The sequence below is a fragment of the Corvus kubaryi genome, unplaced genomic scaffold (genome assembly GCF_017639235.1).
Source record: "Corvus kubaryi isolate FWS band 111438036 unplaced genomic scaffold, C.kubaryi_AGA036_p1.0 37394, whole genome shotgun sequence".
Lineage (NCBI taxonomy): Eukaryota > Metazoa > Chordata > Aves > Passeriformes > Corvidae > Corvus > Corvus kubaryi.
Genome location: NW_024581133.1, coordinates 12742882 through 12764845, shown reverse-complemented (window position 1 = coordinate 12764845; position 21964 = coordinate 12742882). Strand labels below are relative to the sequence as shown.

At 60.8% G+C, this 21964-nt stretch overlaps 3 protein-coding genes across 3 annotated transcripts; all 3 read left to right on the top strand.

Moving 5' to 3' along the window:
* The first annotated feature begins 3702 nt into the window (after nt 1-3702).
* On the top strand, nt 3703-11553 carry PDIA3 (protein disulfide isomerase family A member 3). Its single transcript, XM_042039125.1, has 13 exons — nt 3703-3953; nt 4036-4114; nt 4811-4928; nt 5325-5432; nt 6306-6435; nt 6906-7022; nt 7456-7581; nt 8005-8187; nt 8746-8854; nt 9654-9782; nt 10204-10283; nt 10791-10848; nt 11152-11553. The coding sequence occupies exons 1-13, from the start codon at nt 3784-3786 to the stop codon at nt 11269-11271; spliced, it is 1527 nt and encodes a 508-aa protein (XP_041895059.1). The 5' UTR covers nt 3703-3783; the 3' UTR covers nt 11272-11553.
* A 3348-nt stretch (nt 11554-14901) lies between these two features.
* LOC121669736 (peptidyl-prolyl cis-trans isomerase FKBP8-like) lies at nt 14902-16410 on the top strand. The gene is made up of 4 exons (XM_042039126.1): nt 14902-15433; nt 15568-15734; nt 15825-15913; nt 16329-16410. Exons 1-4 carry the CDS (start codon nt 15199-15201, stop codon nt 16402-16404), a joined length of 567 nt encoding a protein of 188 aa, XP_041895060.1. The 5' UTR covers nt 14902-15198; the 3' UTR covers nt 16405-16410.
* A 1002-nt stretch (nt 16411-17412) lies between these two features.
* Nucleotides 17413-18201, top strand: SERF2 (small EDRK-rich factor 2). Its single transcript, XM_042039127.1, has 3 exons — nt 17413-17518; nt 17781-17889; nt 17991-18201. The coding sequence occupies exons 1-3, from the start codon at nt 17512-17514 to the stop codon at nt 18052-18054; spliced, it is 180 nt and encodes a 59-aa protein (XP_041895061.1). The 5' UTR covers nt 17413-17511; the 3' UTR covers nt 18055-18201.
* The last annotated feature ends 3763 nt before the right edge of the window (nt 18202-21964 follow it).

Here is a 21964-nt window from a genome sequence, read left to right as displayed (position 1 = left end):
CAGCTGGAGGAGGGAGGCGTTGGTGCACACCAGCTCCTGGAAGCAGCTGGGACACACAGTCCTGCACGGCTGCCAGAAATCAGCGTTCCCCCACACCCACAGGCTCCAGCCCTCAGAGGAGCAGGGCTCTGCTCCCAAGCTCTAATGCACTGGGCGTCTGCGCCCGGGACTGGGGACCGCCACACAGCTGAGAGTGCCACACCCGGAGGTTTGTGAGCAGAATCTCACGGCTTCCACTGCCCCGGAGTTGGATGCCCCCAGAGCACGCGGCTTCTCAGGAAGCAGCTCCAGGCGCCCTCCAGCATGTACCCAGTGGGGAGGTGCTCGGCCCCTAGCAGACCCCGAGCCGAATGGGCAAAGAGCCGCTCCAGTATGGCTTGCTGGGGCCCGGCGTTCTCCCTCAGGGAGGTGTTGCTGCAGACCGTGGCACTGAACTGAGCAGGGTCGCGCTCCCGGCAGACCCACGCCGAGCGCCCGTCACCCGCAGATAGGTACCAGGCTGCGTTGACGCAGGCGGCCCCCGGGTCCCCCGGGCGCTGGCCGAAGTCCCGGAAGCTGCTGAAGAGGTTGCAGGAGAGGTAGACGATGAAGCTGGAGATGCCCGGCAGCCCGGGGACGCTATCGTTGCACACAGCCTCCAGTGCAGGCGGCAGGAGCGAGGTCTGGCCCCAGGGCACAGCCGCTGCTTCCCGGGGAACGGGGCTGGAGGCAGCCGGGGAAAGGCGGCGGGGCAGGGAGCACCCCAGCCGCGAAACCCGGGCGTCCCAGCTGCGATTGTGGCGGAAGCTCCTGAAAGACAGCACCTGGCCAACAGCCAGCGATCAGGATCAGCGATCCGGTGCGGCCCAGAGGAGCCGGTGTCTGCGGACCAGGGCCCGCTGCCCATGGCCGGGGCATCCGGCATGGGTCATTGCCTGTCCCGTCCTGACAGGGAACCCAGCAGGGCTCACGTCCGATCCCAATCGCCCCCGGGAGCGGCCGCTTCCTCCGCGCTCCCGGAGCCGCCCCGCCGCAGCAGCTCCGCGCTCACCAGGCTCCCGGTGAACGACGTGGTCGTGCGGCGGTCCGACTCACCAGAGCAGCAGCCGTGGCAGCGTCCCTGCGGGAAGAGCGCGGCCGTCAGGCGGCACTGGACACCGGGAGCGAGCGCGGGGCCCGTCGCTAGCGGGGCGTGGGGCCCCCAGTGCCAGCGCCGCCGTCCGCAGCAGGGCCTCCCGCAGCCCCGGGACGCCGCCCCGAGGGGACCCGCATGGTCCGGGTCCGGGACTCGTGTCCCGCATCCCAGCCTGCCCAGCTCGAAGCTCCCGGTGCGACCGGGGCGCCGGGTGGGACCGCCCGTGGGAGAAGCCGAGGAATGGGACCGGCAGCCGCACCGGGCCCTCTGTTCGTTCGCCGGCCCCTAACTGGGCGAAGGGCCGGGAAAGCTGTTCCGCTGCCCCCCGTGCGGCCCTCGAAGTCAAGGCAGCCCTCCTTGCCGGCGGGCCCCCCGCAGGATCCAGCTCCTTAGGCGGCCTATGCCTGGGGGCCGGGGGTCCACCGCATCGTTGGTTGGTCACAGCCGGAACGTCGCTGCTCAGTAGCGGTCAGGCTTGGGACGCGGGGACGGGCGCGAGGTGTCGGAGTGCAGCAGCGGTCTGTCCCGAGTCAGTTCCTGCGCGAAGAGCCCAGCTTATCGGGAGTGCAGAGCAACCCCCCGGGAGCGGGTGTCTGCCCTGGGAGTCGTTCCCTGGGCCCGCGCAGTAGAGGGGAACGGCTCTAGAGTAGGCAAGGGATGAGGGAGCAGAACCGGCCCTCGAGCACGCATCTATCCACGGTGCCTGCGCTCCCGGAGGGCCGTTCTCACTCGCCGGGGTTGGGTCCTGCAGCACCAGCAGAAGCAGCATCCCCAGGTTGGGAAGGGAAGAAGCTATTTCTGCGTCCTGCGGGCAGCAGGAGCGAGCCACAGGGAGACAGACGAGGTCCCGCATGTCCCGGAGCCCCGCTCCAGCCCCCGCCGCTCCCGCATTCGCTACGGCTCCCAGCCTTTCTCCGACACTGGTAGCCCCAGAGACCCCTGTCCCACAGACCGCCGAGACGTACTTGTGAAACACCTGATACTTCCCCCGGCATGGGACTCTGCCCGGTCCCCTGCTTGCTCACGCCGCTCCTGCCGCTGGCCGCCCAGGGCGCGACGGAGCTGACTCCCGCTGGCCAGCCCCACCACTGCAAACGGTGCCGCGCTTGTGCATTATTGATTACGGGAACCCGGCAGGGGCGGAGGCACCCAGGCGGCAGGGCACTGCCCAGGGCTGTGGACACTGCCCGGCCCGGGGGCCCTGCCTGCCCCGCGCTGGCCGGGAAGGAACGGCTCGGCCCGGCCCGGCCCCGGCAGCGCTGGCGGGGCGGTGGGCAGCGCCCCCTGCCGGCCCCGGGGCGCGCAGCATCGGGGCGAGTGGCGAGGGGACCCCGGGCCGGCGGGGCCTGTTTGACGGGAGTCGGCGGCCGCACGGCGCTTCCCGGGAGGCGGTCCCGGTCCAGGGCTCTTTGCCGCAATGGCGACGATGAAGTCAGAGACGTCGCACGAGTTCTTCCCGCAGCCCTGGGGCCGACCGCCTGGTCGGCTGGCGCAGCTCAATATTGGTGACAAAAATACCAGAAACAGCTCAGCCGGCTCCTCCCGTGCCGGAGATGAGCACCTGATGACGGCTGGCCCCAATCATCAGCTCTGGGGATACGGGGAGCAGTTGCTAAAACTCAGCGATGAGCGGAAGGGACCTGATGACAAGGCCAGGGTAGGAGCACGTGGGTTCTAAGGAGAAACGGGGTGATGGTGGAAAAGATGGATGGATGATGGAAAAGATGGTGAGGTGGAAACGGGGGTACCGAAAACGTTTCCCCGCCTGATGCATTGTCCCCCAAGGTCCACCTGAGCTGCCCGGCCCCCTGCAAAGGGAGGTGGCGCTGGGAGGGTGAGAATTGGGGTTTTGCGCGGGGACAGCCCCAGGCCCTGGCGGTACCAGGGCAAGGTGGCACGAGTTGGGAGCAGGCTGTGCCTGGTCAAAGCTGGGGGCGAGCCGAGCACCCCGGCAGGGATGGCACAGCCGAGGGTCCTTCCGACCGCAGACCCCAGCAGAGGCGCAAATGCCGACGGATGGGGTTACAGGGAAAAGACCCGCTCCCGGGTTTGGCTCGGGGCCAGGGGAACACCGGACTGCCCCAGAGCCGGAGCGTGAGGGGCAGTGAGCGAAAATGCGGGGCTGCGGTGAGTCCAGCAGGCGAGCCTGCAGCGAGCCGAGCGCTGTCGTGCGGAATGTGCTGGGCACGTGTCACCGCTGGGCCGGCACGGCGCGATACAGACACGGTGGCCACGGCGGGGTTAATGCAAACCCATCAGGTCAGCGAAGCCCCCGGAGACCGACAGCGGACTCGGCAGCGCGCGGCCCCGCGGAGCCCCCGCGGCACTCGGTCCCGGCCGGGGCAAGGGCAGACGCTGTGTTCGGCGGGACACAGCAGGCCGGGGCCGTGGGAGGGGACTGCCCCGTGCATCGAGGACGGGCCCCGCCCCCGCCGAGGCCCGAGCAGCGTCGAGAACCGGGGCGATGAGGCGGAGGGGCGGGCCCGGCTGCGGAGACCCCGCCCCCGCCGCCGGCAGCCCATTGGCCGGCGCCGCGTAACGCAGCGCCCAATCAGGAGCTGCCACACGGCAGATCCGGATGCGGGGGCGGGACTTCCGGCTGCGGCCCCGGCGCTTCTTCAGCCGCTGCTCCCGGACCTGCCGGACCCGGACCCGCCGCTCCCGCCGTCATGATCGCGCCCCGGGCCCTGCTGCGGGCCCTGCCTGCCTCACTGCTGCCGTTCCTGCTGCTCGCCCTCGGCGCTCGCGCCTCCGACGTGGTGGAGCTCAGCGATGCCGATTTCGAGAGTGGCCTGGCGGAGCGCCCGGGGCTGGTGCTCGTGGAGTTCTTCGCGCCCTGGTGAGGGGCCGCTGGGGGCGGGGGGGCCGGGGGCGGGCCGAGACGGGTACTTGGCCGGTCTGACTCCCTTCCGTGCCCCTAGGTGCGGGCACTGCAAGCGGTTGGCGCCGGAATACGAGTCGGCCGCGACCCGGCTGAAGGGAATCGTGCCTCTCGTGAAGGTGAGCACAGGCTCCCGCGTTGGGGCCGACCCGGAGGCGGCCAGCGACCGGACTTCTGCTCCGCAGATCCGACGGGCGTCGTTTCTTTGATGCCTTGGAGCCCTAAAATAATCTGGAAGCCGATCCTTGCAGGGCTGCAGCCGCGCAGCTGGTGTGCAGAGGGTGTGTGAGCGCTCGCCCCAGCCGGGGAAATAGGCTTGCTCTGAGCTGTGTGATGAGGCTGAGAGTGAGCACCGTGCTTCACATACCCATTGAGGCCTGCTGACCAGAGGAAGCTACAATCTTTCTGCCACAAAACTTGTAGGGTTTTCTCAAATCAGAATCTCTCTCTTCCGTTATGGAAAGTGGCATGGAGTCTTGGCACCATGCCGTCCTGGTCAGGTCAGCCTGTTTTCTTCAGGTGTTATATGAACTTCAAGATTGATGAGGTGCTGAGAAATTCCTTGTCATTGATTGCAAGAAGCTATCCTTTCTAGTATTTTTTTGATGTGTAGTCTGGTGAAACTTGAAACTATTTAGTCTTTCCAGTATTTTCTCAAATATTTTTCTGGGCCTCTCACTATACCTGTGCTACCTCTTTCCCAGTCTGGGCTGTCCGGCAGCAGGCAGTGTGTGACAGATCCCTCTAGTCCCTTGGCTGGGTTGGGTGTGTTAGGGCTGATCTCAGGCTGAGTAGCAAGATTTCTTTTCCTTTAGGTTGACTGTACAGCAAACTCCAACACCTGTAACAAGTATGGAGTCAGTGGATATCCCACATTAAAGATTTTTCGAGATGGAGAAGAGGCAGGGACCTATGATGGGCCCAGAACAGCAGGTAAGAGCTGGTTGGCAGCGTCTGGCTTGCTGAGCTGCTGCAGGAGGCAGGCCCACATGTAACAGCTTAGTGTCCAGGGATGCAGAGAAGGTTCCCACCTACCCATACATCCCCCAACCCCTTACCGTTTCCAGAACTCTATGCTGGCAAAGCCTGGGATGTTTATTTTCCCTTAAAGCTCTCCTTTAAAGGTGAAGGTTTCCACGTTAGCTCCTAGCTCCCAGGATGCTAGAAAGTTCCTCTGTGAAGCTGATGGGAGCAGTCCTTCAGTTCACATATGTGTTGTATGGGAGATGTGTATGGATTCTGCAGAAACAATTTTTGGTTTAGGAAGCTTGAACAATGTGTTGTGGAACTTGGTATTGATCCCTTTAATTATTTTGCTAATCTTTCAAGATGGGATTGTCAGCCATCTCAAGAAACAGGCGGGACCTGCTTCAGTGGCTCTCAGTTCTGTGGCTGAGTTTGAGAAGTTCATTGGCGATAAAGATGCTTCTGTCGTGGGTGAGTAGAGGTAGTGCATCATGAAATGAGTGGGCGCTGGGCTCTGGGAGCTTGTGTGGAAAGATCAGAGGCAGTACCACAGGCTGTAGCAAAAGAAATTCCAGATGGACATGAGCAAAAGCACTGCTGGTAATGAGAACAATAAAGCCCTAGAACATGTATCCAGAGGGATTTAAAAACATCCAACCTGAAAGATTTTCACAACTTAGTTGGACAAAGCTTTCAGCAACCTAGTCTGGCTGGGGCTGGTTGTACTTCAAGTGGGAGATTGGACTTGAGGACCTCTGGGTATTCCTTCCAAACTTTTTTATTTTTTTCCTGGCCATCTGGCTTTGTTGGCTCCCCTGGTACCATAGTATATATTTTCCAAAAGTTGTTGCTTTCTTCGCTGGCTGACAACAGGTAGCTTTGGGTGTTGGAAGGTGCATTTGTTGGTCTGGTGTCATCAGAGGACTGTTGGCATCGGGTGATGTGTCTGTGGTTACATGTGGCTACAGCAGATGGTGCAGCTCAGGTGCCATCTTGTAGGTATAACCACATGAGCATTAATCAGCATTCCTAAACTTACTGTTATTAAGTGCCAGTGGCTGTTGTTATACAGTCACCAGTGGATGTCTGGGTGTTCAGGGGACAATTGTCCTTGGCTAAATGCCCAAGTTGGGCTTCTCCTGAGTACCATCCTGCTGCTGGGAAGGAGGGGGTGCAAGGAGGTTCCAAAACGTGGGAGAGAAGCTGTCGAAGGTAAAGGCCTCAACATGCATTGAAGGACTGGATTCAGGACTGATCCCAGTGCATTGTAGAGAAAAATGCTGAGAGCTGCAGAGGGTCCGCAGCTGGGTTGGTTTGAGGTCACAGTCTCCCTTTCTGCTGCAGGCTTCTTTGGTGATGCATCTGGGGATGCTTACTCGGAGTTCATGAAAGCAGCCAACAGCCTCAGGGATAACTACCGCTTTGCGCACACCACCGAGGAGCAGCTGGTGCAGAAGTACAAGGAAGATGGAGAGTAAGTTACTTAATACAAAGATTCCTTGTTATTGAGGCATTTGGAACAAATTCATGGATGCCAGTTGTTAACTGGTTTCACTTTCTAAACATAGCTTAAGGTCTGGTTTCTTCCCCAGCTGACAGTGGTGTTTCTTTTGAATTGAGATAGAAAGGTGTAAATGGGTAGAGGCTCTGAAGCATTCGTGTCTGCCTCTGGGTGGAAAGTATCTCAACAGAGACCTTTTACTTCCATATTCCTTGTTATGGTGGGAGTTTTGTTTCTCATTGTGGCCTGTGTCTGAATCATGGAGAAGGCTTTGACAGGTACACCTAATGCACTAGTGGCACCAAGAAGCTAGACAGTGTTGTTTGAGCTATGAACGATGAGCGGGGATTGTCACTGGAGATTGGGTTCTTGCCTCATCTGGCTGCTGTCCTTGGACTCCCAGGGACATTTTGGACTAATTCACAATACCTGCTTCCCTGCAGAGGTATTGTCTTATTCCGTCCTCCACGGCTGACCAACAAGTTTGAGGAGAGCTCTATCAAGTATCCAGAAGACAAAATCACCAGTGGAAAGATTAAGAAATTCATCCAAGAGAACATGTGAGTGATTCTTCACCCGCAAATGTGACAGACTGGCTCCAGTTGCCTTTGTCCCTGTCAGAGCTTGTTTTCCCAGCTGGCATTGCTGCCACTCCCTGCTGCGTGTCTTGGCACTGCTTCACTTTGGGGACACCTTCTTGAAATCCTGGCCTGGCTGTTGGCATGCACTCTCCAGATTCTAACCACGATTCCGTTCAAAAACGGAATCTGTGAGAACTGTGCTAACTTTGGCCTTACTTGGGTCAGCTCTAGCCACTGATGTGGCTGGAGATGGAGATTTGACTCAGAATAACCTGGTACAGGAATGAGCAAAGTGTTTCTTCTTGAGGCCTGATCAGTCACGGCATTTAACACTCCCGGGTGGGAAGCAAGTGTGCTGTGTCAAGCCTGTTCTGGGGTCATGGACTCTGCTAATAACCTCTCTCGTTGACAGCTTTGGTATCTGCCCACACATGACTGAAGACAACAAAGACTTGATCCAGGGCAAGGACCTGCTGGTGGCATACTATGACGTTGACTATGAGAAGAATGCAAAGGGATCCAACTACTGGCGCAACAGGTGGGAGTGGTGGGGGGTAAATCAGCCTCGGACTGTTCCTGCTTTGCTGCAGTTCCATAGCTTGGGTGACAGTCCTCTGAAACCCTGCATGATTGCTCTTGCATCCCTGGTCCTTAGGGACTTAGACCTTACCCACAAACTGCCTCACTGCTGTGGTGTGCAATTCTGCCCTTCGTGCCTGAGGCCCTGGGGTCACGCAGGTGGAGGATGGAAACACGCAACACTTGCCTCAGTCACCACAGACACAAGCTTACTGGTCTGCTTCTCAGCACCGTTTCTACAGGACTTGGCTCTGAAGAGCACTTTGTGCCGCTGAATTCCTAGCCCGATGTGCACGTCATCCTGAAGGGTGTCACATCATGTGGAAGAAAATGTTCCAAGAAATAATGCTTTGTGATTTTGTTTGTTATTTTTTCCCCTCAGAGTTATGATGATTGCAAAGAAGTTCTTGGATGCTGGCCACAAGCTGTCTTATGCTGTTGCTAGTCGGAAAACCTTTGGCCATGAGCTTTCTGAGTTTGGTCTGGACAGCAGCGTGGGCGAGGCCCCTGTCGTTGCCATCAGAACTGCCAAAGGAGATAAATATGTCATGCAAGAAGAGTTCTCGTGAGTTCTTGAACTTGGTGGTAGTGGGTGTCACTTGATGGACTTTGGTCTAGAGGTCTCTGACCAGATGATTTAACGAAGCTTTCCTCCAAGCTTTGTTAGCTTGGAGGAAACAGGAAAGCTCAATGTTCCAGCTGGAAGATATAAGTGCTGGGTCAAAATGGCTCCTGCTCATGTGTTTTCCTGCTCTCCAGAAAGCTTGCAGCCCCTCCTGTTACACAAAGGGAGAGAATTTAATTCAAGATACTGAAATGTCTGGTTAGGAATTAGGGTGCAATAAAGGGCAGAAGGAATAGTTATACCTTTCATTTTGAAAAAAACCTGAAGGATGCTGGAAGGCCTAAAACCTTGAATGGGATGTGCATCCAGCCTCCTGTCAGAGCCCTTAAGGACATCCTTGCACTTGTTCTGGGGTCTACTAAGCCAGCCCCAGACTGGCGCTGTCAGAGATACAGGTGGCATCTGTTGTGTGGGTGGAAGGAGCTTAAATAAGCCTTGAAAGTTTCCCCCTCTCATGCTGTGTGTGTGATGATGGCTGTAACATCACTTTTCTTTTAGCCGTGACGGAAAGGCTCTGGAGAGATTCCTGCAAGATTACTTTGATGGAAACTTGAAAAAGTACCTGAAATCAGAGCCTGTCCCTGAAAGCAACGATGGCCCCGTAAAGGTGAGTGGTGCTTATGGCTGCAGAGACACTGCTCAGCAGCAGCTTCCTGTGCCTATGTGAAGTGCTGGTAGTGTGGCACGGTGGCAACTCAAGAGGCCTCTGTGGTGATAGAGGAATTACTCACTCCCTTGTTCCACTGCAGCTTTCTGAGGCAAGGGAAACATGCAGCTTGGGTTCTGTTTTTTTCTCTCAGCATAGTAGCTGCTGCTTGGCCACAACAGTTACATGCTTCATGAATGCAGCAGCATCCAGATTTCCGGGGATTACACAAAGGCCTGCCCTCTTGGCTTGTGCTCCCTCATGGCATGGTCTTCCTATTGGTTGTGACTGCACTATTTTACTGGTTGTGACTCCATGTTCATCTTATCATTGGGATCTGGTATAATTCCTGCCTTTCATCCTCCCAGGCAATTCTGCCCTGAGTAAGAGCATTCCCTGGCCTGGCTTTTTGATGAGTGCCTTATACAGGAGTGTGAGTCACAGGATTCACAGATGTTTTTGGAGGGATGGGGATGGTCTCAGCCAGTCCTGCTAGGCTGATTGCTTGCTGGGATTAAAAAGAAACGGCTTTTATCTTCCTGCAAGGAGACCATATGCAGACCTCACTCAGAGGTAGTGCTGGTAACTTACGGCAGGTTTTTACCTGCATGGTGAAGATGAGGAGTGCTATGTTTGGTTGTTGTGCTGCTCGCTGTGCAGGTGTGGGAGAACCAGGTTTGGGTGGAGTGTGTGGAGCATGTCATATCACAGCCTCATCTCTGACTTGGAAGGAACTAACTGGTTGGATCAAACCTTACAGGTGGTGGTGGCTGAGAACTTTGATGAAATTGTTAATGCACAAGACAAAGATGTCCTGATAGAGTTCTATGCACCATGGTGCGGCCACTGCAAGAATCTGGAGCCCAAATACAAAGAACTGGGGGAGAAGGTAAGTCTGAGACTCTTGCAAATGCAAACTAGAATTTTGCAGCAGTAAATGATCCTGCAGGTTGTTTTTAGCCTCTGTGAAAATGGGGCATAACTGTGCCTTCCTGAGGACTGCAAGTTTTGGTCTCTCTGTGGGGGGCAAATATCTCACAGCAGGATCTGTGGTAGCAACCGCACTGGTATATTTGGTCTGTGTTCTTGGCTAGGGCACAGGATTATTCCCTGATTCAGTGACTGGCCTCAACCGCCCAAGTTTCTTTTTGGGTCTTTTCCCTCTGCATGATGATAGTCTCCCATCTAGTGAGGGTTGGTGAAATGGCATTCCCTGTGCACTGTCCTCTGACACCACTGTCCCAGATTGTGCTGACTGCTGGGTTCCTGGATTTTGGAATTGGTTACTGATGGGTTCTTTCTACCCACAGCTCAGCAAAGATCCCAATATCATCATTGCCAAAATGGACGCTACAGCCAATGATGTGCCTTCTCCCTATGAAGTCCGAGGGTAGGTCTGACTGCTGTGTTACCACATGTCTGTCTCTGTCTGACCTCGGCCACAGCACTGAAGAGCTGAAAGAGCCTCACGGGGAAGGGTGTGGGGGTTGCCAGGCAGTAGCTAGGTGACTGCTGGGCAATGGCTCGATGTGGAAAAATCAAGAGTGAAAACAAAATACACTGATCTGCCTGGCTTCTCCAGGATTCTGGTGTCCTGGCTCTGCCTGGAGGTCTGTCCTGCTGCTTTGGAATCTTCTGTGATTCTGTTCCTGGCAATGTGAAAACAAATCCAGGCTTGCTGTTCCAAAAGCAGTTCAGCTAGCAAACTTGAACCTGTGAGCTCAGCCAGATCTGCGGGTGTGGCCCAGCTCTTGGAGGCCATACCTGGTGCCTCAGAGCCACTGAAGCACTGCCATGTTAAACCAGGGCAGTGTGGGATGTGAGTCCCTTCAGCTGGGGCTGGTCTTACAGAAATCAGAGCATGTCAGGAGCTCATGTGTTTCTTTTCTCTCTCCAGTTTCCCCACCATCTATTTTGCTCCAGCTGGCAAGAAGCAGAGTCCAAAGAAATATGAGGTGAGTGTTTTGCTGTTCTTGATGCTTTGTAAAGAAGTGAAGAGCACTCAGGTGTTCAAATCATACTCAGGCCTCTTTAGAGTTGGGGGTGGCACCGTGTCCTGTTACCCTGGGAACATACCTGATGGTACCTGATGGTGATGAATGCTCCTGCTGGGAGTGTTGTACTTTGTGCTGTAGGTCCTGGGGAGAAGTCTGCTTGCAGTCACCTGGGTCTCCTGCCTTGGCACCTGAATCCCCCTGAGGAGAGGGGAAGCCCATGGCAGGTAGAAGTCCTACCTGACTGTTGTTTGCTTTCTGCAGGGGGGCAGAGAAGTGAGTGACTTCATCAGCTACCTGAAGCGGGAGGCAACCAACACTCCCGTGCTGCAGGAGGAAGAGAAATCCAAGAAATCCAAGAAGAAGGTGAAGGAGGATTTGTAAAGTACCTACTTGCCACCTTGTCAGGATGAGCTCTGTGAATTGGGGAAGCACTGGTCATACTGGGGCCAGTTCTGGGCTGTGGAGAGCCAGTGGCCATGTGGGCCGAGGGGCCCCAGCTGCTGTATCTAGTAATGTTTAATTTCCTGCCGTCTCTTAGCTGCACTGTTGTGGGGCTCCCCAGGCTGGTTTGTTTTGTGGTTTGGGAGGGGGTGGGGGTACAGTTATTTTCTAATTTTTTTTGTACATTTGGAGAAGTGAAACAATAAAATGACCCCCTTAAGAGCAAGTGTCCCTGTCTTGGGGCAACCCATCAGACCTAACAGTGGGATCCTGCTCTTTGTAGGCAGCAGCTTCCTGCTGCAAGTTGTTCCCTGCAGTGAGCCCTCCTAGCCATTGAGTTCAGCCTTTAGTCCATTCTCCTCTTTCCTCAGCTGCCAGAGCCCCTCCAGAATGTAGCAGCAGCAGCTGTCCCGATGTGTTGGGCTTTGGGTGCTGCATTTGCACATGTTTTGGACTGGGGGACTCTGGTCACAAGTGCCTTTGCTGTCTGTGTGCTGCCCTAGCAAGCTCAGAGGTACTGTGACTGTTAGATCAGAGCAGTGCAGGCACATGGAGCAGGCTGGCAAGGGCTTCCCTCAGCAGCAGCAATAAATCAGCTTTGAAGCTGGTGCAGGAGTAGTCAGGTGTAGGGGGAGGAGTGTTAGTACCTACAGCCTCTGTCCGAACACAGGTAGAGCCAGGGCCAAGGGTGTTTGTCACAGACTGGTGCTTGGCTGTGGTGAGGGTAGATAAGACCAGTTAATTATTCCTTCTCGTGCTAAGAAACAGGCTGGTAGCTGTGAGTCTCTCTTCAGCAGGGGGAGGAGTAGACCATGTGGTATGGCCTGTGACTGACCCTCTGAGGGTGTTCTGCTGTCCTTTGGGAAGGGCAGGAAAGAGATGGGCTGACCAGGTAGGGGCTGTTGCCCTGGCTCTGGGTTCCTGGACTGCATGCAAGTTGAAGTGAAGCTCAGCACACTCAAAGTATTGTTGCATGGCAGCAGTTACCATGGCAAGAGCCAGAGCTTGCTTTCTCTGTGGATTCCTCCCCCACAACTCAAGGCCTGGGTATCTTATGTTTTGCTGCTGGAATACTCCAGGTACAGTAGGTCATACAAGGCTTATGGTGTACTTCTTTGACTACAGTAGCTGTGCAGTACAACAGTTTCTTTCTCAGCTACATTAGTATTGCAAACCACATCTACCTTCTTGTGCTCTGCTGCTGTGGCAGGTGCTCTGTCCCCTAATGCATGCAGGTGTCGAGGCACCTTTGGAGGAGCATGTGATGTCCAGTGGCCTCTGCACAGACTGGCAGGAGCCCTGCACCTGGCTGTGGGCTCCAGGCACTGCTGCAAGGAAAAGGAATACAACAGGTTCCACTGACAGCTGGCAGTTGCCCATGGAACACCAAACTGGAGTTCTGCTTCCTTCATGGGCAGGGCAGTGCCCTCCATCAAGCCAAGGAGAGCCAGGGAAGTGGTTCTGATCCTGGCGTTGCTCCCTGGTTTGTGACTGTTCACCTGGTGGCAGCTGGGGCACTGAACACAGGTAAAACTCTTCAGTATGTTTGCCCCAGAGCATCACTGCTGCCAGAGCAGCCTGGGTGAAGTTAGCACAGGCCTGGGGAAGCTTTCTGGCAGGAGAGACAGAGGATGAGGAAGGGCTGTGCTGATGGCTACCCAGATGTCCCTCACTGAGCTTCAATTGAGGAGGAACAGGCATTTGAGGAAGGATCTGTAGATTGTTGCCTGGAATACTTGGCAAACAGGATGGCTACAGACCTTGCTTTCAGTGAGACCTGCATGGAGAGCTGGTCCTGTGTAAGAGCAAAGCCACCACCCAAAGTAACACATTCCCCCAAGCTGGCTCAGGCTTTAGCAAAAGATCTCCAGGTGCTTGGTTCTGCCTCTCCCCCTGCAGGGAGCAGGGAATGAGCTGGCCCCAGGTGCTTCAGGGCAGCTGGAGCAGTCGGCACTGCTTCAGACACAGATCCAGATGAGCAAGAAAAAACTGCAGCAGCGATGTGCCTAGGAGGTCCTGCTTCTTTCAAACTGCAAAATCAGGCTTTTGATGTGAGACAGCTTTCGGTGGAGATATTCACAGTGATTCTTCTGCTGCTAGCTGGGATAAGTCTGGAGGGGAAAAAAAAAAATGTATGGATCATGTCCAGGAAGAAACCTGGAGCTGCCCTGCATCTAGCCTCACCTTGAGGTAGTGGGACTGGTGCACAATTGTAGCTTCAAGTGCCTGAAACCCAAAACCCGGGTGGGCAGGACCAGAGCACAGCTCTATGATGCCATCATGCCCAGGTCTGCTGCTTGCCTTTCGTTCCTCTGTTCCTTGCATGAGCCTCTTCATCTTGGCTCCCAGTTGCACCACTCTCCAGTTCCTGCTGCTGCTGCGAGCATGCACGTCATGGTACTCAGTGCAGTACTGCCTGCCCCAGCTGGGAGACCCTGGGCCTGCAAGACCCATGTGGCAGAACAGGGCCCGTGTTCCTGCCAAGACCTGAGGCCTGAGGGGCAGTGAGCTGGCAGGGCTGTGCCATGGCTGTGCCCAGACCTAGTGCAGCTGTGGGCAATGAGGGAGGAGCTCATCTCGGCCCCTCAGGGTTGTGGGGCTGGGCCAAATTACACTAAGCAACAGGGAGCCTTGTGGCAATGGATGCCAAGCTCTCTTACTGTAAGTAATGCGGGATTTCTGCTGAGAAGAAGCTGCTCGCCTGGAACCTGGCATGGGGCAAGGACCAGATCATCATGTGGATAAAAGCTCTTTGGAGCCACTCTCCTCCACCGCGGCTAGGTTCTCCAAAGGGCCTTTTGGGGAGCCTCTGGGGCTGGGATACAGGGCACAGGTGCTGCCTTGCTCAGCCACACAACTGTGGTAGAGATGGACTGAGGCTTTGAGACTGTGGGCTTCATCCAAGTTTCCACTGTCCATGTGTTTGCCCTGGCCTCCTGGCCAAAGCCTCTCTGCTTGCCATGAGTCCTGTTTTGGGACACCTGTCTCCTCCCAGGGCACCCTAGGGACTGTTCTGGCCTCTGCTGCACGAGCTGGCAGGGCCACATGCCCCGTGCTGTGCCTCCAACTGGCTGCTGGCCAGAGCACGGATGACACTGGCCTGCAGGAACCAAGACATTCCTCCGATTTCCCCGGTCCCCCAATGCATTCACCCCCACCCTGGCTTTCCCTGCTGTCCCTTCGATTCCCCAACCCCTGGTTGCCCAGGGGACCCTGATCCCCTCGGTTCCCCCTGGCTCCCTGACACCGTGGCCGCCCTGGGCCCTGCGGTTCCCTCATTCACTCCCCAGGTGCCTTGGAAGGCGATCATGGGCCTCGGTGCCCCCTGCAACAATAGCGGCCGCCGGTGAGTCCCGCCGGTGAGCCCCGCCGGCGCCCGATTCCCCCCCGCCAGGCCCGGTCCCCCTGCCGCCGCCTGCAGCCCTGCACCGCTCGCGCCGCCGAGAGCCACAAGTGCAGAAGGCTGAGCCGGAGACCCGGCCCGCAACTTCGGCACCGGAGACGCCCACACAGCTCTGCCTGCGGCCACGGCATTGCCCGGAACGCGCGACGGCGGCGGGCGGTGGGGCAGCAGCGGGCCGGCCGGGCGGCGGGAGCCCCGCGGCGGGGCTCGCCTTGAGCCAGCTATTTTTGCCGCCGGCCCGGACTAATCCCCTGAGCCGCTTCCCGGCATTAGGTAACGGCGCGGCGGCATGCGCTCCGCGGCGTCCCCGGCCCGGGCGACCCCCGGCAGTCGCGGCGCGGCGGGACCGGTGGCGACACGCTCGGTGCGGGCTGGGGGCCGTGGGCACCCGCCGACGAGCCCCGGGTGGGCCCGGACCGAGGCTAGCAGGTAGCGGCGGGCGGCGAGGAGGGCCGGGGGCGGACATGCCGGGCCCGTCGCCCGGCGGGTCCCCGGAGAGGGAGACAGGGGCCGGCGGGCGGCCGCGGGGACCCGGCCGAGACCGGCGGGTGCGGTTTCGGCTGCCTCACACCGCCATCGCGGTGCCGTCGGTGCGCGAGGAGGAGCGGCTCTTCTACCGGCGGCTGGAGGCACTGGCGGTGCCGGGGCCCGGCGGCTTCGGGCCGCTCTTCGCTTCCGACGGTTGGAGCGACTTGACGGGTGAGCGCCGGCGGGCGGCCTCGGGAGAGCCGGGCCGGGGACCCAGGCTAGGACGGCCGGTACCGGGGAGAGTCGGGCAAGGGGTGCCGGTTTCGGGGCTCCCAGCTGGGCTCTCAGCACCTCCTCCCCCGCAGAGGACGGGCTGCTCCGGAAGCGCGTGGTGCGGGCCGGGCCGGGCGGGCCGCGGCCGTTGCCGGGCCAGGAGGTGTCGGTGAAGGTGCTGGGCGCTCTGGAGGACGGCGGGCTGGTGGAGCGGGACCCGCGGCTCATCTTCGTGCCGGGTCACGGGGACGTCGTGCAGGTGAGCCCGAACCGGTGCGCGGTTCAGTGCCGTGCGGGCTCAGCGTCGCCCGGGGCTGCGACGCGCCAACCCCGCCCTGCCCATCCACAGGCACTGGAGCTGGGCGTTCCCACCATGCAGCCCGGGGAGGTTTCCTTCTTCCTCGCCGCTTTCCCCTACGCCTACGGCCGCCCGGGCAGGTAGGGCGGGCGAGCAGAGGGACCGGGCAGGCGGGTACTGGAGCAGGCACGGGGCGGGAGGGCAGACGGACCGGGGCGGGCAGGGCACACGGGCAGGGGTCGGGGGCAGCCGGTGCTGTACCAGCAGGGAGCCCGACGTGCCGCCCGAGGCGCCGCTGCTGTTCGAGGTTACGCTGCTAGAGGTGCGGGACGGCCCCGACCCGCAGCCGCTGCCGCCCGCTGTCCGCCTGCGCCTGGGCTCGCAGCGCCGGGAGCGGGGCAACTTCCACTTCGCGCGGGGTGACTTCGCGGCGGCGCTACGTTCGTACCGGCTGTCACTACGCGCCCTGGACGGCCCCATCACCGGTGAGGCCGGACGGGAAGGAGGGCCCGGGGCTGCGGGGCTGGGGTGCTGAGGTCGCCACTCGCCCTGCAGCTCCGCCCGGGCCCGAGGAGGAAGAGGAGCTGCGGGAGCAGCGCGTGAAGTGCCTCAACAACTGCGCGGCCGCTGAGCTGAAGCTGGGGCGGGCGGAGGAGGCGCTGGTGGCCTGCGAGGCGGCCCTGCGGATCAGCCCCGACAACGGTCGGGCGTTACTCCGGCGCGGGCAGGTGGGACTCGCATCGCCCCACACCGCCCCGCTCCCCTCGGCCCGGCCGTCCGCTACCCTCCGCTCCTCTCTCCGCAGCTGCTGGCAGAGCAGGGCCGGGACGCAGAGGCGGCGCTCGTCCTGAGGAGAGCCCTGGAGCTGGACCCGGCCAACAAGGTGTGGGAGGCGGGGGTCCCACAGGACATGGTGCCAGGAGTGATGGGGAGGGAGAGGATCCCGCAGGAGTCGGTACTGGGTTCGTCGGGTGTCCCACCGGAGCCCTGCCCGCCGCAGCTGCTCCTCGCCTGCAGGTGATCCACACCGAGCTCTCACGGCTGGCGAAGCGCCAGAGCCGCCCGTCCAGCACCGCCCCGCAGAATCCCCACCGCGACCCCATGCCGCCACCGAGCCCCGAGTGCGTAGGCGAATCAGGCTGTGCAGGGACGGATGCCCGTCCCGCACCCTCTTGGCGCGGACGGTGCCCATAGCCGTCGCCTCCCGTAGATCCCCCGCACCGCCCGCGGCGGAAGGAGCGGTCTGAGCGGCCCCGCAGCGCCCCAGAGCCTGACCGAGGAGATGGAAGAGCTCTCATACCGTCCTCCTCGCATCGCCCTACACTCCCTGAGGCGGAGAAGAACGCTGCGGGGGGAAGGGCTGAGGAAGGGGCGGGACAGCGCCCCGCCCCCGTCCCGCACCTTCCGCATGGCTCTCCCCGCTCCGCAGCGCTGCCCGCACGGCGCGTGACGTCACGATGGGGGTGGTCCCCCACGGCACGCATCCTGACGCGCGGGGGCGGCTGCGGCGCTTGCGCCCAATCTTCCGGCTTTTTCGCCCCCGCCGGCAGAAGAGCGGCCGTAGCCCGCGGCCAATCAGGCGGGGTCTTGCCGGAGAGACGCGCCAATGGGAGTGCAGCGGGGGGTGGATCGGCGCGGTGATTGGCTGTGGCTCCCCTTAAAGCATGGCGTGGGGCGGAGCGTGGGGGGGGTCAGTGCGGGACGTGGCGGTGGAGTGGAGGTGGGAGGGAGCGGCGCCATGACCCGTGAGTTGGGGTGGGGGGGGGGGAAGGAAGGAAAGAAAGAAAGGGGGTTTGTGCTGGGGCTGACGAGTGTGGTGGGCCGGGGTGGGGGAGGCTGTCCTGGGACTCAGGAGTGCGGTGGGGCCGGGGTCAGGGGCTATGCCACGATCCGCCGGTGAGCCGCGACCCGCCCTGCGGGCAGTGGTCGGGCCGGGGTGTGGGGGGCGGGTTGCGCCGCGGCCCGTAAGCGGGGCCGGGCTGCGCTGAGGCGGGCGCGCCGTGGCAGGCGGGAACCAGCGCGAACTGGCGCGGCAGAAGAACCTGAAGAAGCAGAGCGACTCGGGCAAGGGCAAGCGGCGGGACGACGGGCTCTCGGCTGCCGCCCGCAAGCAGAGGTGAGCGCCGGGCCGGCCCCGCCGGCTTCCCCCGCCCCGCTCCCCGCTCCCGCCCCGCGGCGGTGCCGGCCCCGCCGCCAGCCCCGCCGCGCTCCCTGCAGGGACTCGGAGATCATGCAGCAGAAGCAGAAGAAGGCCGATGAGAAGAAGGAGGGCAACAAGTAGCGGGCGGCCTCGCCGGGCCGCCGCCCCAGGGCCGGTCCCGCCGGCAGGATGCCCCGCGCCGCCCCAGGCCGGGTCCCGCCGGGACCCCCGGCATCGCCCCGCGCCCTGCGGCGCCGTCCCCTATTAAAGTAGCTGTGGAGCCCTGCACGCTGCGTCTGCTCGTCCGTGCGCCGGGCGGGGGGTGGGCGAGCATGGGTGCTGCCGACGGAGCAATCGTGTCCGCGGAGCGAAGGACCGAGCGCGGCCGTCGCAGAGTCAAGCGGCGGCATCTTGACGGTGAGGAACAAAGGTGGGGTCGGGCCTGGGCGGTCCTTGGGGCAGCAGCCGGGGATCAGCGTGGGGGCTGAGGACCGAACGTCCCGGGGCGGGTGGGAGAGCCGGGAGCCTCCAGGAACGAAGCTGGAGAGTATGGCGCTGGAGCGGGCCGGGGCGCAGCGAGGGCTCAGGGCCGGTCGGAGGGCGGCGGTGGAGAGATGGCGGCCGGGCCTGCGCACCGGGGGAGAACCGCGCTGCGGCACGGCCGGGGCGGGCCCAGCTGTAGCTGCCCGTGCGCCGCGCTGTGTCCGGCAGCAGCGCGGAGCCGTCGGCGTGGCGGTGCTGAGGTCCAGCCCAGTGCGGAGACCGGTGCCGATAGTCCTCTTCATCTCCCTGCAGGGCCAGAATCGTGGCGTCAGCCTGGTCCGGCAGCACGGGGACAGGTCTTGGGGTCGGGTCCCGCGGCAGCCTGCATTCCTCACCGAGCCAGTTGCAGCACCGCCTCCACCACGCTGGTGCTGTCCTTGGCGCTGGTCTCGCAGAACAGGCAGCCGTGGGCCTGGGGGTGGCAGTGGGGCCCTGGTTACCCTGGGGGCCCTGAGAAGCTGCTGCTCGCTATGGCCAGTTGCTGCCTGTGGCCTGTGTGGACCCCCTCTGCCTGGCCAGGCTGCAGGTCCATCTTGTTCCCCACCAACATCAATGGCTGTGACTGCTTGGTGTCCTGCAGGATGGAAGGGTGGCATGGGGCTCTTTGGGGCTGGCAGCCTACAGCCACATTGGCTGCCTCCCATCATGCCTCTGCTGAGCCTGGGAGCCAAATGCAGTTCCGGGCCTGATACAAACACTAGGAAGAGGGAAAACGTTGGGGGAAGCACTCCCACTTTCTTGGGGGTTCCCATTGCCTGGCAGTAGCCCAGCTCCTGCCTGTCTCATTCCTATTCCCCAGGACAGGTTGGGGCACAGCACATCCTACCCTCCTGAAGCCTCAAGGCTCCTGCCCCTCTCTTGGGGGCTGTTGTCTTGGACCCTTCCCACCTTGATGTCCTCAGTCCACTGGCGGATGCTGAGGAAGCTGCTCGGGGAGCTGATTTTGTAGAGGAGCAGCACGCCATGGGCTTTGTGGAATTAGGATTGGGTGATACTCCGGTACCTAAGGCTGGGGGTGTCACTGCTGCTGGTGCAGTGACTGGCTGCTGTGGGGCTGCTGCTGGAACCCTGGCACAGCCCCAGGCCTCCTGGCCCTATGCTCTCATGTCTCCTGCCCAGCTGTGTCCCAGATCTGTAATGTGGCTTGTTCCCCATCCACCGGCAGCTGCTTGATCTAGAAGTCCACCCTTGCTAGGAGGAACACTCAGGCCCTTCTCCTGTGCATCTGCCCTGGCTGTGGGGTCAGGGGTGCTGGGGACTCATGCCAAGGGTGCTGGGGATGTACCCTCAGCATGCATTTATGCAGAGGTACAGTAGGAAGCTGGACTTCCCTGTGTCCCCATCCCCAGCCAGCACCAGCTGGTACATGGCGCAGGTCCCTCCCCTCACACCCCTCTTGTGACAAGGGAGGTGGGTGCCAATACAGGGGTGTGCTCAGCTCCTCCATCCTGGCCCTTCACACCACATGGGGCAGTCTGGTTACCTCTGGGGTAAAGGCAGGAGGCTTCCTCTTGCCAAAGCACTGCAGGGTCCCTCTGCCTCACACCTATGAGGGCCAGGGGCCTGCTGGGTGACAGGAGTCATGGTGAGGGGCCCAAGCCTAGGAGCTGCAGGTGAGCAGACCTGTGCCCCTCTTTGGGCCAGGGGAAGGCCCCTCGCCTGAATGTCCCGATGGGAGCTGGGGGAAGGCATGTCCACTGAGCTGTGGCTGTTCATGCTGCTGAGTGAGGACGCTGTGTCCATGCTGGAGGTGGAACTCTGCGGCTGCCCAAGGCCAGTTCTGCTGCAAGCCAGCTCCCTGTCTGCTTGGGAGGCTGCATTGGTGATGTGGGGAGCTGTTCCCCCAGGTCCTGTGTGAAAGGCAGTGCTCAGGGAGGGGGCCACATGCTGTCCCTCTGCTGGTGGGGTGAGTGATGGCAGCTGAGCCAGCCTGCCTGCACCTCATGGGGGCCATCCATGGCAGCACAAAGCACCCTGCCTGCCCCTGCTCCCATGGTGGGTGCTGGTCCCTGTCTTCCATCCTCTCCTGCATGGATGACAGCTCCAGTATCCCACGGCTGCAGGGCTTGCTGCCGGCAGGCCGGGGGGTGGGGTGAGCTGAGCTGCGGGGCTGAGCCGTGGCTGCTGCTCTCCCAGAGGCTCCTGCTCACCATCCTGGTCTGAGGGAGCAGCTGGGCTTGGCCCAAGGACCCCTGGGCAGGTGCACATTCCTGGTTGTCCCAGTGGCTGCTCCCCTGCTGCTGCGTGGCTGTGCTGCACCATCCTGATGTACCTCGTGAATGTCCCATTCTCTGCCATCTGCAGGTCTCCAGTAGGAAGCTGGCATCCTTCTAGCAGGGCCTCACGGATCCTGCCTGAGGCTGGCACAGGGACTGTGTGAGGCTGGGACATCTGGGGAGCCCCAAGGACACATGGTGTTGCAGCAGTTGCTAGTGAAGGGCCCGGAGGGACATGCCAGTGGCTGTGGGCAGGCTGCCCAGTGGCCTGTGCTTGCAGCAGGCATGAGCAAAGCATTGTTTCCCCAGAGGACATCCCGCAGTGCCTGCAGCACAGGGGTCTGGCAGAACCCCCGTGCCGGGCTCTGCGGGGACCTGCAGCAGTGCTGCTGACTCAGGATGTTTCACAGGGCTGGGCCAACCCCACCATTCCCTCCCCACAGTGCCACCTCTTGTGCTGCTGGACCCGCTCAAAATTCCCTCCCCTGCTGTTCCAGCCCTGTGGGAGATGCACTCGGCCCAGTCTTCTGGGTGGGGTGAGGCAGGTGCCCACTGGGGCACAGCCCAGGACACTGGGGACCCCTCAGGTGATGGGGGCTGCAGGGAACCCCCACTCCAGTGTTACCTGGCTGATGCCTCCAAGACGGTGCCACAGCTGCCCTTCCCCCCGAGCCCCTCATGTGTCCCTGCATCTCCTGGGCAGGAGAGGTGTGAGGGGCAGCCCCAGGGCACTGGGCACTGCAGTCCCTCATCTCTGCTGCTGCCATCAGAACCCCCACAGTTGCCTTGCTGCCACACTGGGACCAGTTGGGCCCCAATGGCACTCACCCTGCAGTGCCGCCCTTACCTCACCTCCTGCCGCCCTGTATCCCCAGGCTGTGCCAGCCTAGTGGGTGCCCTGGTGATGTGTGTCAGTCCTTGTCCTGCACCTGCTGCCACCACCAAAGTGTGGGCCCCCTTGGGCACAGCCCGTGCTGCAGCCCCGTGGTGCTGTGGGCCCCAGGGAGCCGCCCTGCCATGTTTGCTCTGTGGGTGGGGGCCCAGGGCTGCTATGATCCTACAGCCACACTGGCACTGTGCCCTCCCTGGGGGCAGCAGCCATAGGCTGCACACCCTCCTGCGCCCCAGGGCCCTGTTCCCTGCTCTGCATCCCCTGCTTGTCCCCCCTCTTCAGCAGAGCCACCCTGAAGGTGTCCTCAGCTGTAGCTGTTGTGTGGCCAGTGCTTGGGCACTGCAGGCACCCCCTCCCCTCTTCCCCATTGCAGCGGCCTGCATGGGGCAATAGCACAGGC

Coding starts and splice junctions, on each gene's coding strand:
- PDIA3 (XM_042039125.1), top strand. CDS start 3,784: ATGATCGCGCCCCGGGCCCTGCTGCGGGCCCTGCCTGCCTCACTGCTG. Junction 7,582..8,004: donor TCCAACTACTGGCGCAACAG/GTGGGAGTGGTG, acceptor TTTTCCCCTCAG/AGTTATGATGATTGCAAAGA. Junction 9,783..10,203: donor ACAAAGAACTGGGGGAGAAG/GTAAGTCTGAGA, acceptor TTCTACCCACAG/CTCAGCAAAGATCCCAATAT.
- LOC121669736 (XM_042039126.1), top strand. CDS start 15,199: ATGCCGGGCCCGTCGCCCGGCGGGTCCCCGGAGAGGGAGACAGGGGCC. Junction 15,434..15,567: donor CGGTTGGAGCGACTTGACGG/GTGAGCGCCGGC, acceptor CCTCCCCCGCAG/AGGACGGGCTGCTCCGGAAG. Junction 15,735..15,824: donor GTCACGGGGACGTCGTGCAG/GTGAGCCCGAAC, acceptor GCCCATCCACAG/GCACTGGAGCTGGGCGTTCC.
- SERF2 (XM_042039127.1), top strand. Junction 17,890..17,990: donor GCTGCCGCCCGCAAGCAGAG/GTGAGCGCCGGG, acceptor CGCTCCCTGCAG/GGACTCGGAGATCATGCAGC.